General features: G+C 44.6%; 1 protein-coding gene across 2 annotated transcripts in view; it reads left to right on the top strand.

The window, feature by feature from the left end:
* Aoah (acyloxyacyl hydrolase) overlaps positions 1 to 14,095 on the top strand; it is a 186,850-nt gene extending 172,755 nt beyond the window's left edge. For both annotated transcript variants that reach the window (XM_075970119.1, XM_075970118.1), the window contains 2 exons: positions 2,946 to 3,022; positions 13,909 to 14,095. In XM_075970119.1, coding sequence (XP_075826234.1) covers positions 2,946 to 3,022; positions 13,909 to 14,037 — 206 coding nt within the window. In that variant the 3' untranslated portion in view covers positions 14,038 to 14,095. The remainder of the gene's footprint in view (positions 1 to 2,945; positions 3,023 to 13,908) is intronic.
* The last annotated feature ends 653 nt before the right edge of the window (positions 14,096 to 14,748 follow it).

Genomic DNA, 14,748 nt, shown 5'->3' with positions numbered 1-14,748 from the left:
AAAGCCAGTACGTGCAGTAGTTTTAAACACTTTTTAACATTTTTGTTAACTCACATTTGCCTTCCACTGTGAAGTTTTCTCACCTCCCAATCACTGTGATTCTATTGTAGATTTTCTTTTGACTGCTGAAGGCAAAGATTTTGTTGTTGTCTTTCGCTTGAAACACGTGTGATTTATTGTACATAAATTACTTGTTACTAACACTTGTTAAAAGGGACCTGTGAAGGACTCGTATGTCAGCTGTTGACAGTATTTTCAGAGCTGGTTTACAAACTGCACTAAAATTAGTCTCAATAGTTTTAGTCACATCGCTTCATTCTGTGTCAAATATTTTCATTAGTCTAATCTGACCATACATTGTAGTGGGTGGAGATGCGCATCTTGGCTGAGCTTGTGATGCCACCTTCTTTGCAAATGTGGAAAGTCTAGAAGTTCTGCGTGAGGCTTCCTACTTCAGCACACCAGGGAAGCCATGAAGATTTGGGTGAAGTTCACGACTCGCTATGTATCTCCTTAATACCAAAGGGCTCTGACTGGTGACTTTCCTCATCCACCTGCAGTTTCCCAGCAGGCTCTATCTAGGAAGTTGCGGGGCCATGAGTGAAGTGAAAGGTACACAAGAGAATGGAAGCAAAATCACTTCTGAGGTCTCAAGGACTAGAGGCTGAGGTCCATACCAGGTGGAATCCCTGCCCCACCCCATCCTTGTCAATTTTTGATCGAGTGCAAGGAGAGAGGAGATGGATACCATATAAATATAAAGAGCCAGCATTCAAGGGTCCATAGGAGTGACCTCAACTCTGCATTTACAGAAACTCTTAACACATCTGGCCATTCTTAACACATAACCTGTTGGATAGTCAGACTGGAGGTGGGTTTGATAGACAATCACATAAAACATTTCCCAGGAAGGGGCAGAACACTGGCTCATCCCCTACTGGACAAGAGGAAAGTGAAGAGCCTGAAGCAAGCGTGAATGGTTTGCACATCACATGAGCAGGCAGGGAGGGGCATCCCTGAACAGGTAGAGCTGGCCTTGTGGTCAGGAAGGGGACCTGGAGCCTAGAGGAGCCTCAGTATGACATTCAAAGAAATTTAGAGTAATTGGAATTGAACCAAAAACAAAAAACCTGATTCCAAGGTTGTGTGCCCAAAAATGTCCAAACAGGCAGGCAACTGGAAACAGAGGCAGGGCAGTTTCCTATGGCCACTCCCTTTTAATGAACACTGCATCCAAAGGCAGGAAACAAACTGTTGAGGGGTGCAATCTGGTTTAGAAGAACCAACTGAGCTTCTTCATAATAGTGAGTGCAGCTTCCTCATCAGGGCAACTCTTAGCTTTCCATCAAAGGACAAATCCATACCCGTCCTCAGAGGGAATAAAAAACCCTTCTTTACCAGCAGAAAATAATTTGAGGTCCCATATGGGGAACACACCACACAATGGCACAGCCGACGACTCATTGAGAGTCTTCCAAGAGGTGCAAATGCTACTTACCAACAGCAGCTTCTTCTAAGAACCACCAATTAAACCCAGGAGTGCACCCTGAAAGGCAAAGGAGCTAGTGCTCCGGATGTAGGGGCAGGAGGATCAGGAGTTCAAGGCCATTCTTGTATATCTAGCAAGTTGGAAACCAATCCAAGCTATCTAATACCCTGACTCAAAAATAGACAAAAAAGAAAAAGAGCCACCTGTCACCTTGCTCAGGAATAAGTTAAGTGGGGCATCAGCATGGTATTTCCCAGTGAACTTTGGTAAGGGAAACATTATTTTCCACCTTGGGGACAAAGGTTGGGCAGTAAGAAAGGATGGCATCTCAGTTGTCATTGAAAAGCAACAGAGGAGTGATTCAGCCTCATGCCAGTGACTTCACCAGACGGTGCCTCCATCCTTCCCCAGGGTAAGGAGAAGGAAAGGGCACAGTCCTCTGGCCTTGAGGTTGAGGAAACTTTGAGAAACGGGTGCAGAGCACAATTGGAATCATACCTGCACTGCAGATTTTGACGCATGCTAGGAAAGTGAGGTGTTCTGCTGGAAGCAGAAGTCTCTCAAATGGTTACTTCTGAAGGCTCTCCAGGGACTGCAATTTCTGTGAGGAATTCTTATTGGCTCTGTGATATTACAACGTAGAATTAATTGTACTGCCGCCATGGAGGAACTGACATGCGTAGTCTTTTATCCCTGTTGAAGGACAGTTTTATTGCTTTTCATCTCTTTGGGGCTCATAATATTTTCTCTGTAGCCATGCTCTCTCTAAATGCAGTGTTGAGATAATTTTATGCAATTATATTTCTGATACGCTGTATGATTGTTCTTGGTGATTGCTTGACGTACATAGGCAGTGTCTGCAAATGGCAGCACGTGAAAGGAGATATTAGCAAAATGTCATCTTCCCGTCTGCAAAGAGGCCTGTCCTGCCACACGAGGGAAAGATCAGATGGGCTTAAACGGTTGCTGCGCATTTTAACACTCACTTGACTTCCCCTGCCCGCCCTAACACACAAGCCACATTCACCCCGTGAATTTCACACGTGCTCTTTTTAACTTAGAAAAAAAATCACACAGTGGGGAGATTATTGCTGTTCTGAAAACTCCCAGCCCAAGGCAACAGCTCAGAAGGAGCCATGATGAGGTAAAATAAGGGCTGGAGGGTTGGAAAGATGGCTCAGTGGTTAAGAGTACTGGCTGTTCTTCCAGAAGACCAGGGTTCAATTCCCAGCACCCATGGGGCAACTCACCAGCATTTGCCACCCGGGGATCTGATGCCCTCTTCTTGTCTCCATGGGTACCAAGTATGCAGGTAGCACACCGACATGCATGCAGGCACAACATCCATACACAAGAATTAAAGAAAAGAGCAGGAGACACTGGATGACATCACACGAGCTCCTTATCCTTGGCAGCATGAAACTCGTCTGTATCCCTCCAACTGTGTGTTTTTCAGTCATAGAGGAGTGGCGGAAAAGAGGTGGCCAGCCGTGGCAGCTTATTGAGCCCGTGGATGGATTCCACCCCAATGAGGTGAGTGTTGCTGAGGCTATCTGCTTGGTTTTCTAAAATATATGCATGCATTCATATGTTGGTGTTTATGCTAGTTTATTCCCAGAAGTAATTTTAGATTGTGTGAACACATATGTAACATAGAAAATTCAGTAAAATAATGTGAAAATCAGCGAGAAAGTAAAATAAGGTACAAAATTTACCAGGGTCTCTGATGTGGTTTCTACAGTTCATAAAATATGTGGAGGGCAACCCCGAGGAACTACCCCGGGAGACCTACAAAACCTGCTCAGGGCTCCCTAGTGGCCAATGAGAAAAGAGCCATCAGCCATGCCTTACGTAAAAAGAAAAGTCAACACCTAGAAAAAAAAATGACTGCAAAATATGTTCAAAATACATCATACAGATGTATGAAATTCTCAAAAAAATGTATTATACTTAAATTAGTAATAATCGCAAGGATTCCTGAATATGTGTTGTGTGAGAAACATTGTATGAGTCTCTCTAGAACGAACACCATGAGAGAACAATGCTTTAGCAGTGGCTTGCAGAAAGAGCCGTTCCTTCTCTCCAAATTCAAGCAGTGCTAGGAAGGGGCTGGGCTCTGGTTTCTTTACACCTCATGGGAGCTGAGGACTGGGGCTTAGTCACGCTTGTCCCACTCCCCTCCCGTTATCCGGCCTTCAGACAGCGAAGCTCTACTTTTATCTGCCCCATATTCTTGACACGCATGTGACATTTCTATTTTAAAAAGAGAAGGAAGCACCAGGGAGCTCTTGTGACACTTGGACATCCTGAAAGCTGGTTTTCCACGGGGTGGGATGGCCGTCTGCCTCAGGCAGTCCTCTGTCACCATAGGCGCCTGACCCAGCTTTGGTCAGTGTGGTATGGTGATGACAAGGCCCCCACCCCTGGCTGAGTGCAGGAAGGGCCAGGTGCCCTTGAGAACTTGAATGGAATTCATCTTCGCCAGGCCTGGGCTCAGCGTTTGTCCATGGGCATGGTGAAAAATTACCTCAAAAGGAAAGAAAAAAGAAAGGGGGTGCCTAATGGGTGAAAGGCAATGAAGACGTCCGTACATGGTAAACCTGAAGGAGAAGATTAAATACCCACCTCACTGTTTAAAACAACCAATTTTTAAAAATCCTAGTAATACACTCAGAATATTGAATTTCTGTGTGTCAGATAAATGAGTTGTTCAGAGAATTATTGGCTAGAAACTAGTAATTGGGATCTGGCTCCACAAAAACGGTTCCTTTTTTTTTTATAGAATAATGTGAAACTCCACCCCCTTTTTTAGAAGAGGTACCCTTATAAAACACTCTTTCTTGGGTTCCGTACGCTTCTGGGATCAAATGATCCTTCCTGCCTCAGCTTCCCATTTTGTCAGAACTAAAGACACTTGGGACACTTCCTCCCACTGAGGTAGGAGTTCTTGAGCTCCTCTTGGCACAACAGAAGTCTGATTCCATAGAGGATAGAGACATAAGAAGATGGCCAGCTATGGTGTCACCTGAAACCAAACACAAAGAAGATGCCCAAAGCTCACAGAGCTTTGTCTTGTCCCTCAGGACATACGTGTTTGCATTATCAAATATCAGCCCGTCCCTGTCTGACTCTTAAAATAATTTGAAAGTTCACATTCTACCAAATTGGGAGCCTATGCTGGAGTGTGTATGTTTTACATACAATTGGTTATTGAAATCAGAGTCCTAATGTGTAATGTGTCCCATAGTCTCTTAACATGATTCCTGTACGGTGTGTTCCACAGTGCGTGAGTGAGTGGTGAGTGAGCGAGTATGCGTACCCATGTCTAAAGTGGGCAGCAGTGGGCCACCATGCTCTATCAAACCCTCCTACCTATCAAACATATTGAGCTGAAAAGTCCAGGTTGACAACTTGCCATCCAGTAGTGTGTGTTGAGTGCCTGCCCAACTGTCAAAACTCAAAAATGAACAGAAAATCAGTTTTCGTTGTTTAAGATTATAGCATACAGTAGGAGAGAGATGGAGAAATAAATAAATTTAATGTGGTAACGCTAAATGTGCAAGCAAGAATGATGAGCTGGGAAGGTGGCAGAAGATGATGCTAGGAAAGGGTGTCTGAGGATGTGACATCAGAACTAAGACCATGGCTGACAAAGGGGATGAAGAGGAGGGGAAAGGCTGCAGGAAGTGTGTCAAGCATCGGAAACAGCACGAGCAAAAGTCTGAAGCTAGAGAAAGCTGAGAATGCTGGAGGGGTCCACATGCTTCAGTGCAGCTAGAACAGAGACACGCACGTGGAATGGAGAGGAAAGAAGATGGGCTCCGAAGCAGATGCTAGCAAGCTTGCATGGGGTTCCCCTTTTTCCATGAAGAATGAGGCCAATGGATGTTTCCTAGACAGAAATCAGACTTATATTCCTAAAAGGTAACCATAATAGGGCTGGGCTATAGCTCAGCAATACAGAACCCGTCCGGAATGGTTGAGGTCCTAGATTTGATGTCCTAACCATATCTATATCTATTCCTCTTGTCCTTGTTTATAGCTACAGCTGCAGTATCGAGATGGACAATTCTTAGGTGAAGGTAACTGGAAAAAGTAAAAAGAAATTAAGTCAAGCAGTGAAAATATGTTACAGAGAACCAGGGCACCAATTTATAGCCTATAGACACAACATAGCTTAGCCATTAGCTTGAGAGCCCTGAAGTTACGGCATCTGAAGAGTGACTTAGAGCATCACTGGGTCCCAAATCAGACAGCAGGGAAAGGACAGCACTGAAAGAGCCATGGCATTCACCACACCTAGTTTCCCTCAGGTCCTCCTCAACCATGTGTCAGTGTCTTTGGTGCCTGTAGCCTTGGTAGCCCCATCCAAACCACACTCCCTGCAAAACAATATCCTCCTAGCCCCGTCCTGGGAATTACCCAAAGCCTCCTCTTCAAACTCACGGGGACCATCTGACTCTACAGAGCCGCCATGTTAAAAAAGTGGGAGTCCTGTGAACACAAGAGCAGGACACGGGAACACAACTGTTTCTGTCTGAAGAGAAATGAATTGTCTCTGCCCAACTGAGAACAAAACATTATGATATAACAAGGGAGTTTCTATGAATCAAGCCCTTCATTCCTCTTCAACCCTGAACCTGTCTGCTGCTGGAGACACACAACACCGAGCCAATGGGCGTCTTTAAAGAGCTAAACAGTCTCCCCCAGGTCTCCATTTACCTTAACTTTGTAAGTTCACGAGACACAAAAGCCCTGGGAAGGTTTATGGAGGGCCCAGATGGCAACTGTGCAGAGAGGTGTAGGGAGAAGAACAGTCTGGGTCAGTGAACCCACTTCCTAAGCAGTCACCTCAGACTGGGCCAGCTGGCAAACCAGCAACCACCGTGTATTTAATTTGTCGTTTGCTCTGACTAATAAAAACATCATTCGTCCGCTACAGAGAGCCTGGAGCTGAACCTAAATTCCTTCTTAAACATAGGTGTTTACACAGCTGCCATGTTTTCAGTGTTAAAATCAGTGGTGTCCACACATGGCCAGGTCCAAGAGGCTGTATTTTGGTGAGAAGGACTGAGCGAGAGAGCAATGCCCTCCTCCAACTGAGAGCACTTGGCCACTGTCTTCTCTGCAGAGCTCTGAGCACTCTTACTACAGAGAAAACACAAGCAAGGCGGATTTTCAGCTTTGGGCTGGTAAAGCCTGCATTAAATTTAGCAGTGATTCAACGTCAAAGGCATTAAGCCATTTTGAGTTTTCAGTGAAATCTATGTAGCCCCACTCTGTATTTGCTGTTTTAAAAAAAAAATGATTTATTTATTATATATCCAGTGTTTTGCTGCATGGTCACCTTCACACCAGATGAGGGTGCCAGATCTCATTACAGGTTGTTGTGAGCCACCATGTGTGTCTGGGAATTGAACTCAGGACCTCTAGAAGAGCAGCCAGTGCTCTTAACCACTGAGCCATCTCTCCAGCCCCCCAAATGTTGCTTTTTGACTAAATCTCAATTATTCAATTTAACAATAAAGACTGGAGAGCCAGATGCTGAAGTGAACACCTGCAAGCTGAGAGAGAGAGAGAGAGAGAGAGAGAGAGAGAGAGAGAGAGAGAGAGAGAGAACAAAAAGCAGCAACAAAAACAGACCATGGAAAGGAAAAGTGAGAGGCATCCAAAGAATCTCTGGTGAGGATCTCACTGCAGGTATTTGATCCTCCTGGTGTTTCTTATTCAACTTTAGGAGGGGGACTACACACAGGTGTACCTCCTGAGGAAGTACAGCTGTCAATAGCCATACAGGTGGCCCAGGAAACATGGCTTAGTTTGAAGCTTGTCATCTGAGGGAAGAGAAATTTGCAAGCTCTAGGTAGCACTGGCCAGAAATTCAACTCTGCCCTCCTGGCCCCAGTGTGTGATGGGGGCTTATGAGGAAAAGCTGAAAGAGACATTCCACCAGAAGCTTACAGAAGACAATAGAGTGTGAAGTCCCCTTGCTTTGTGGACTCTTCAAAGAGAATTTTAAGGTAAAACAAAGAATTTTGAGTGGGTATGGAGATCCCATGGTTTTAGCAGCATTCAGACTTCTGTATGCCTGGAACATTGGTCACACCTGACAGGAGCAGTCCAACCCCTTCTGGCTTTACTTTGGGGAAGGAGCCAGACACACAGGAAGCCATATATGTGCAGTGGTGTCTACCAGGCAGATGACTGGCCTGTGTACCAGGACCTTCCAATAGCACGGAGGCAATGAGTCAGAGAAATGGTGTCCTTATGCTCATAACTCAGTCTAATCCCATAGTTGCCCCCAAAGCATGGTTTTTGTGGAGTCTTCCACTCTTACTACTTTACTCAAATTCTCATGGGTGAAAAATGGGTCACCTACTAAACTGATAATGAAATCCAATCAAAGCCACCATTATTGGAATCAAAAAACTACACATTCAGTATATGTACGTAGCAAGCCTCGGAAGCAGTGGTTCTCAGCTACAGCATCTGTTGGGACTTTCTGGGGCAGCACAGGAAGCTGTACTAACACTGTGTGCCTCCAGTTCTCCCCAGGGTTCATCTGGTGGGTTGATTGTGGGAATGCCCAGAGAAGGCGCTCTTTCAGAGAACTCACTCAGTGATGGAGACTCACTTTGAAAAATACACTCTTGGAATTGCTGTCCTAAAGCCTTCTTCATAACAAATGCATGAGCAGTTGCTGGCTGTAAGAGAAAAAGGCAGCATCATATGCACAGTGCTCTGTGAGAGCTAATGTTCATTGTCTAAACCCTAATGGAGGGGGTGGGAAAGCACACTTTGAAAAGTTTGTTCTGGGAGGGAAGAGAAGGGAAAAGGTTTCCCTTGAACACCTTTAAGCAAATGGTATTTTCTGTTTCTAACTTCAAGCTGAGGAAGCATAGAGGAAGGCAAAACGAGTTTTTTATCAGAGAGATTTCATTTGAGATTCCCAGTATCTCCTGGGGTCAATATAGATTTTCCACAACCCTCTCAATTCCCAGCAGTAATCACTGAGCACTTGGTGCAACTCCAGATCATCAAGCAATTAAGTCAAATGTTTTGTGCTACTACAGGAAGCTGACTTGAGATCAGAAACCACTTCTGGCTTCACCATGCTGTGAAGTGCAGATGTTTATATGCATCTCTTATGATTATATATATATATATATATATATATATATATATATATATATGTAGTAATATGGGCGGCAGGGCTGCGTCCCCAACACCCCAGCCGCCTGCTCGGCTAGCTTTTGCCCCGAAATAATTACACAGACACTGTATTCCTTTAATCACTGCTTGGCCCTTAGCTCTAGCCCTTACTGGCTAATTCTGATATACCGATCAACCCATCTCTAATAATCTGTGAGCACCGGTCTTACCGGGAAGATTCTAGTTCAGAGCTTCATCGCGTGTGTCTGCCCAGGAGCCGGGAGCATGGCATCTCTCCTGAGGCGTCTGCTCTGGAGAGGAGAGCTGTTGAGTCTGAGCTCACTTCCTCTCCCGGCATTCTGTTCTGTTTACTCCACCTACCTATGTCCTAACCAATAAAAAGGGGCCAAGGCAGTTCCTTTATTAGCCAATGACCTTCCTCCATAATATATATATATATATCCCTCCATAGACTCGTGTATGTGTGAGGAGTTTGTCCTTGGGTGGCAGTGTTGTTTGTGGAGGCTGTGCAACCTTTTGGACTGTCCCTAGCTAGCAGGAATAAGTCATTTAGGAATAGGTCACTTTGAAGGTTACATCTGTCACTGGTTCTGGGCTTGAGTGCTCTGTTTCCTGATCCACCAAGGTTTGATCCTCCAAGATGTAAAATAAATGCAGTCTGGTAGAGGACAGTACATTGGGAAAGACGGGGGTGTAAATCTACATTTACAATGAGATAGACCAACAGGGAAATGTGGTGGAAATGGAGAGCCAAGGAAATATATGGGGAATAACAGTGCTCTGTACTTCTGGCACACTTGTGGTACTGCTTACCAAAAAGAGCTAACTTTATAGGTTGTGTGTTACACTTTAGGAAAAACATATTTTAAAATACTATATGGAGCCGGGCGGTGGTGGCGCACGCCTTTAATCCCAGCACTCGGGAGGCAGAGGCAGGCGGATCTCTGTGAGTTCGAGACCAGCCTGGTCTACAAGAGCTAGTTCCAGGACAGGCTCCAAAACCACAGAGAAACCCTGTCTCGAAAAACCAAAAAAAAAAAAAAAACTATATGTATAGATGAATACATTGGTGTGTGTGTGTGTGTGTGTGTGTGTGTGTGTGAGAGAGAGAGAGAGAGAGAGAGAGAGAGAGAGAGAGAGAGAGAGAGAGAGAGAGAGAGAGAAACCTATACCCAGTGTTAGGAAAGGTTGCCTCAACTCTAATTACAGATAATAATTTTTATTCTATCTTTTTCTGTTTGGTAAATTTTTTGTCCTAGATTGTCTAGATACTGGCTTAATTTTTTAAGCTATGAATAGAGACAAACAAAAGACTCACCCTGTGCTTAAGAAACAACTAGCTTGGAATAAAGGGAGTGAAAGACGTCTATGCCTCTCCCTGAATGGGGCATCATGGGAGTGACAACAGACAATGGGTAGAGGAGAAACCTGCAGAGAGGACTCAGTGAAAAGAACCAAATGAATGGATGAAGGAATGAGTAATGTAGATCATTTCCTCCCACGTCTCTAGCATATTGGCATGCCGGTCTCATTATAGACAAAGTATTTCAGCAGTATACCCTCAGAAAAACATTAATCTCTGTTAGAGTGACAGCCAATTAATTGCTTTCAGACCAGTCACCACAAGCTCAAAGCTGAGCCCATCTCTTCACTTTCCTTTTCGTGCCTTCACCCCCATCTCATCCCTTATTAACATTAGGGAAATAAATGCCCTCAGCGGCCTTGTTACCACATTATCGTTAAAAAGACAATTTAAACGTCCCAAGTTTAAAAGCCACACCAAGAGCTTTCCACAGACTTGGAAGCAGCATCCTTGATTGAGGAATGTCAGGAAAAGTGGCCAGAAGGCCAGGCTTCTGTCCTCAAAGGCAGGCTGTGCCTTGCGTGAGAGAGTCCCAGCCAGCCTGATGGTTATCCTGAGCCTTGCTGTGTGTGTGTGTGTGTGTGTGTGTGTGTGTGTGTGTGTGTGTGTGTGTGTGCTATGTTGGTGGATGTGTGATGTGTGGAAAGATGATGTGTGTGCTGTGTGCATATGGTGCATGTACATGTTTTATGTAGTATGATATGTGGATATTATCAAAATCCCATGCTTAAGAAAACATAAACTAGTGTAGCCCCTGAGAAAATCAACATGGAGGCTCATCACAGAACTTCAGCTACCCTGTGGTCAGCTGTGCGATTTTAGGAGTCCAGAAGGATGCTAAGTCAGCACATCACAGAGACACCTGCACATTCATGTTTACTGCCGCATTGCTCACAATGGCCAATATGTGGAGGCAGCCTAGATGCCACGCAAGAGCGATCAAGATGTGATATTGTACTCAATGGGGTTTTGTTCAACCGTAGAGAGAAATGAAATCACATCATCTGCGGAAAAGTGGGCATGACTATAGACCTTCATGTTAAGGGACGCATGTGTGACAGACAGGAGAAATGCCACATTTTCTCTCATTTGCATAATTTATCTAAATATATGTATACGATGAAAATAGAAAAGGGGCTACATGGGAGAGGATAAAGCTTACTTGGGGTCAGGGAGAACAAAAGAAGATATGGAGAGGAAAAAAAGGGACAATCAAAGTGTGTTCTCACTCATAAGCAGAACCCAGATTTAAGTTTTGTATGATGCATGCATGCGTACATCCATGTGTGCATGCATACGTGTGTGTGTGTGTGTGTGTGTGTGTGTGTGTGTGAGAGAGAGAGAGAGAGAGAGAGAGAGAGAGAGAGAGAGAGAGAGAGAGAGAGAGAGCAGTGATTTAATTAATACATTTTCTGTGTGATTATTTCGGGTCTAAGCTAGCTAGGTGGCTGGGAAGAACAAGTGACCTTCCTCCAACAAGTGTGTGTGTGTGCGCGCGCGCACGCGCGCGTGTATGATGAAACAGAAGGGCATCTGTTTGGAGAGAAGAACCAGGAAGAGGAGGGCAGGGAGAGCAATGTGATGAATATGTGAAGTATAAGGACATGCGTGGATGAGGTGTCATAAGGAACCCCAGTGTGTATGCTTACTAAAAAGTTAATAAGAAACAAAATGATCACATGCTTAGTTGGATGTCTGGCCAGGGATGGGCACATAGTACAGTGCTTGTTTGGCATGCACAAGGTGGTCTTGAGTTTGAGCCTCAATATCTTGAAGTAAAAGTCCTAATTGAATACATGTTTTTAGGTCCACTTCAGAAGGCCCTAGAATACATAAAAATTCTGGGGCTGATTAATGCAATGACTAAGTTTGTTTTGTTTTCTTCTAATGATTACTAGAGTATTAATGCAGTTTAGACCCAGAAAGAGCTTTTGATCATTGGCCCTATCCTACTTATTGTGTAATTTGGCCTGCAGAGTTCCAGAAAGCATCCCGATGTCACACAGCACTGTCAACTGACTTGCTGAACTACCTCTGAGGACAGTGTCCCTCCTACTTCACAGTGTGTTCCCCTCTCAGGCCCTCAGTAATCATGTTTCTCTTAATTTCAACATTAAAATTACTGCTGAGATATAGCCATTTGGCCCTGAGGATCAGCCAGGCCCATTTGCTAAATGTATCATCTGCTGAGAAAAAGCCTCCTTACCCAAGCACATGGAGATGGGCAGAGGGCTGGACAATCAAGACTAGATCCTGCTACCACTAGGGACAAAGCAAATCTAGCATAAAGCTACAGAAGCCAAGAAAGTGGCATTTGGCAGAAGAGTCAGTGCTCAGCCTGCTGTGCCTAACACAAGTCGTCTCTTGTTCCAGCCAAGCAATTCACATTCTGTGTCTTTTTCAGGATCCAAGCCCTAGCAATTTACCTATCCAGTCTCATCTTCTGGATGCCCGGAGCTTCCTGATCGCTCCATTTTCCTCCCATGTGTCATGTGTATACTCCATGGTCTCTGCCATGTGCACAGCTTCCCCCAGAAACATCCAGAACCTACCCTCGAAAGTTCTGCTTCTCCCAAGAGGGCTGCCCTTTCCTGTCCAGGCAGAGTTGATATTTCCTCCTATTCTGGCTTGTGGTTCTCCCTCACAGCCCTCAGGCATGGGGTTATTCTGCATATCGGTCTCCTGGATGAGGATGGAAGTTCATCCAGGGGAGACTTCCTCTAGTCATCAGTACCCAGGCCTTAGGCAAACAGATGGAATAGTTGCTGGCTGTCTACGGCAGTGCAGGAGTGGGATTTTGAGAACATATGCTTGTTCTATATCTGCAAGTCACAAATCCAGGAACTTAAAATGATAAACATCTGTTATGTTGTAGTTTTTGATGACCATAGCTTAATTTGGTCCTGTCCTTAAGGTGTCACAAAACTACCATCAAGGGGTGCTACTGAGGCTCTGAGGTCAGCAGAGACAAAACTGGGGGAAACAACCTCACACTCACCTGGGCTGACAGATTCAGCACTGGGCTGAGGACCCAGTTTCTTGCTGGTCCTTAGTTGGAGCCTAGCATCAGCTCACAGCTTCTTAAGCCATCAGTCCAGCAAGACCAAGTTCTACATAGGGAGACACAATCACTGAAGTGGCTGCTGTCCATCATCACCATATCACTTTGGACAAAGTTATTGGTCCCACCCACCTCCGGGAAGAGATCGAATATACAGAAATGGAGGCAGGGAGCTCAGGCGCAGTCCTCAGATCTTCCCACCATAGATGATGATGAGTTTTGAACATGAAATGTCCCCCAGAATTTAGTGTTAAATTCTAGGTTTCCAAGCTAATGGTTCTGTTGTGAGAGGTGAAGTAAACTTTAGAAGACAGGACCTGGCTGAAGCAAAGGAAATCCTGAGAGTGGCCTTTTAAGGAACATCTTATCACTGGCCCTTGCCTTTCCCCTCTTTGTGTACTGGCTGCCATGGAGTGAACAGCTTCTCTCTACCATACTCTTACATCATGGTGTGTCTACAGACCATGAGAAAAAGAAATTCTTCCTCTTTTAAATTGTTTCTCTTGGATAATACTAACAGTGATAAAAGGTTTAAGAAAGACAGAGTGTACTAAATCTTGATGGTCAGTTTCATTAGTGTTTGACAAAGTCTCATGGATACTGGATTGGCCTTAAACCCACTATGTAGCCCAAGGATAAACTTGAGCTTCTGATCCTCTTGCATCTACCTCTTGAGTGGTGGGATTAGGCATGTGCCTCAGTTATGTAGCACTGGGAGTAAAACTTGGGCCTCTCTATGCTAATCAAGCATTCAACCAACTAAGCTGCATGCCAAGCCTGCTGGTGGGTTCCTTACTGCCTCTCACTCTGGCTCTCTTGCAGGTGGCTTCGCTGCTGCTGGCAGATCGTATCTGGAAGAAGATTCAGTCCCAATGGCCTCAGATCCTGGGAAAGGAAAATCCATTCAATTCTCAGATTGAAGAAGTGTTTGGAGACCAGGGAGGACACTGAGTGTCTCCAGGCAGAGTACCCCTGTGAAACAGAAAAATGGATAAACCCTCCCACCCACCCACTCCAGGGATTGCTGTGCTACAAGTCCAGAGGGCCCTCTTTGGTAGTGTTTCTATAGATCACTTTCCCCCCCAGTTGGAGACAGACCCGAATGGCCATGTGATGCCAAAGCTTCCCACATCAATCTGCCTCTGCTCAACCCTGAGACACCTTTTAAGAAAGTTCTTTGAGTTATTCCCAGGTTCTGGCTATTACAAATAAAACTGCTATGAACATAGTTGAGCAAGTGGCCTTGTGGTATTATTGAGCATTCTTTAGGAATATGCCCAAGGGTAGTGTCACTAGGTCTTTAGCTAGGTTGATTCTCAATTTTTTTAAGAAACCACCATATTGATTTCCAAAGTGACTGTACAAGTTTACACTCCCACCAGCAATGGAGGAGTGATCCCCTTACTCCACATCCTCTCCAGCATAAGCTGTCATTTGTGTTATTGATCTTAGCCATTCTGTCTGGTGTAAGATGAAATTCCAGATCACTTTGATTTGGATTTCCTTTATGGCTAAGGATGTTGACAATTTCTTGAAGTGTTTCTCTGCATTTTGAGAATCTTCTGTTGAGAATTTTCTGTTTAGGTCTGTACTCCATTTTTAGTTGGATTATTTTGGTTTTTTGGTGTCTAATTTCTTGAGTTCTTTATATATTTTGGAGAT

Source organism: Microtus pennsylvanicus, chromosome 4 (genome assembly GCF_037038515.1).
Source record: "Microtus pennsylvanicus isolate mMicPen1 chromosome 4, mMicPen1.hap1, whole genome shotgun sequence".
In the NCBI taxonomy this organism is placed as follows: domain Eukaryota; kingdom Metazoa; phylum Chordata; class Mammalia; order Rodentia; family Cricetidae; genus Microtus; species Microtus pennsylvanicus.
The sequence above is the reverse complement of the archived record's forward strand: the minus strand, read 5'-3'. Positions and strand labels throughout refer to the sequence as shown.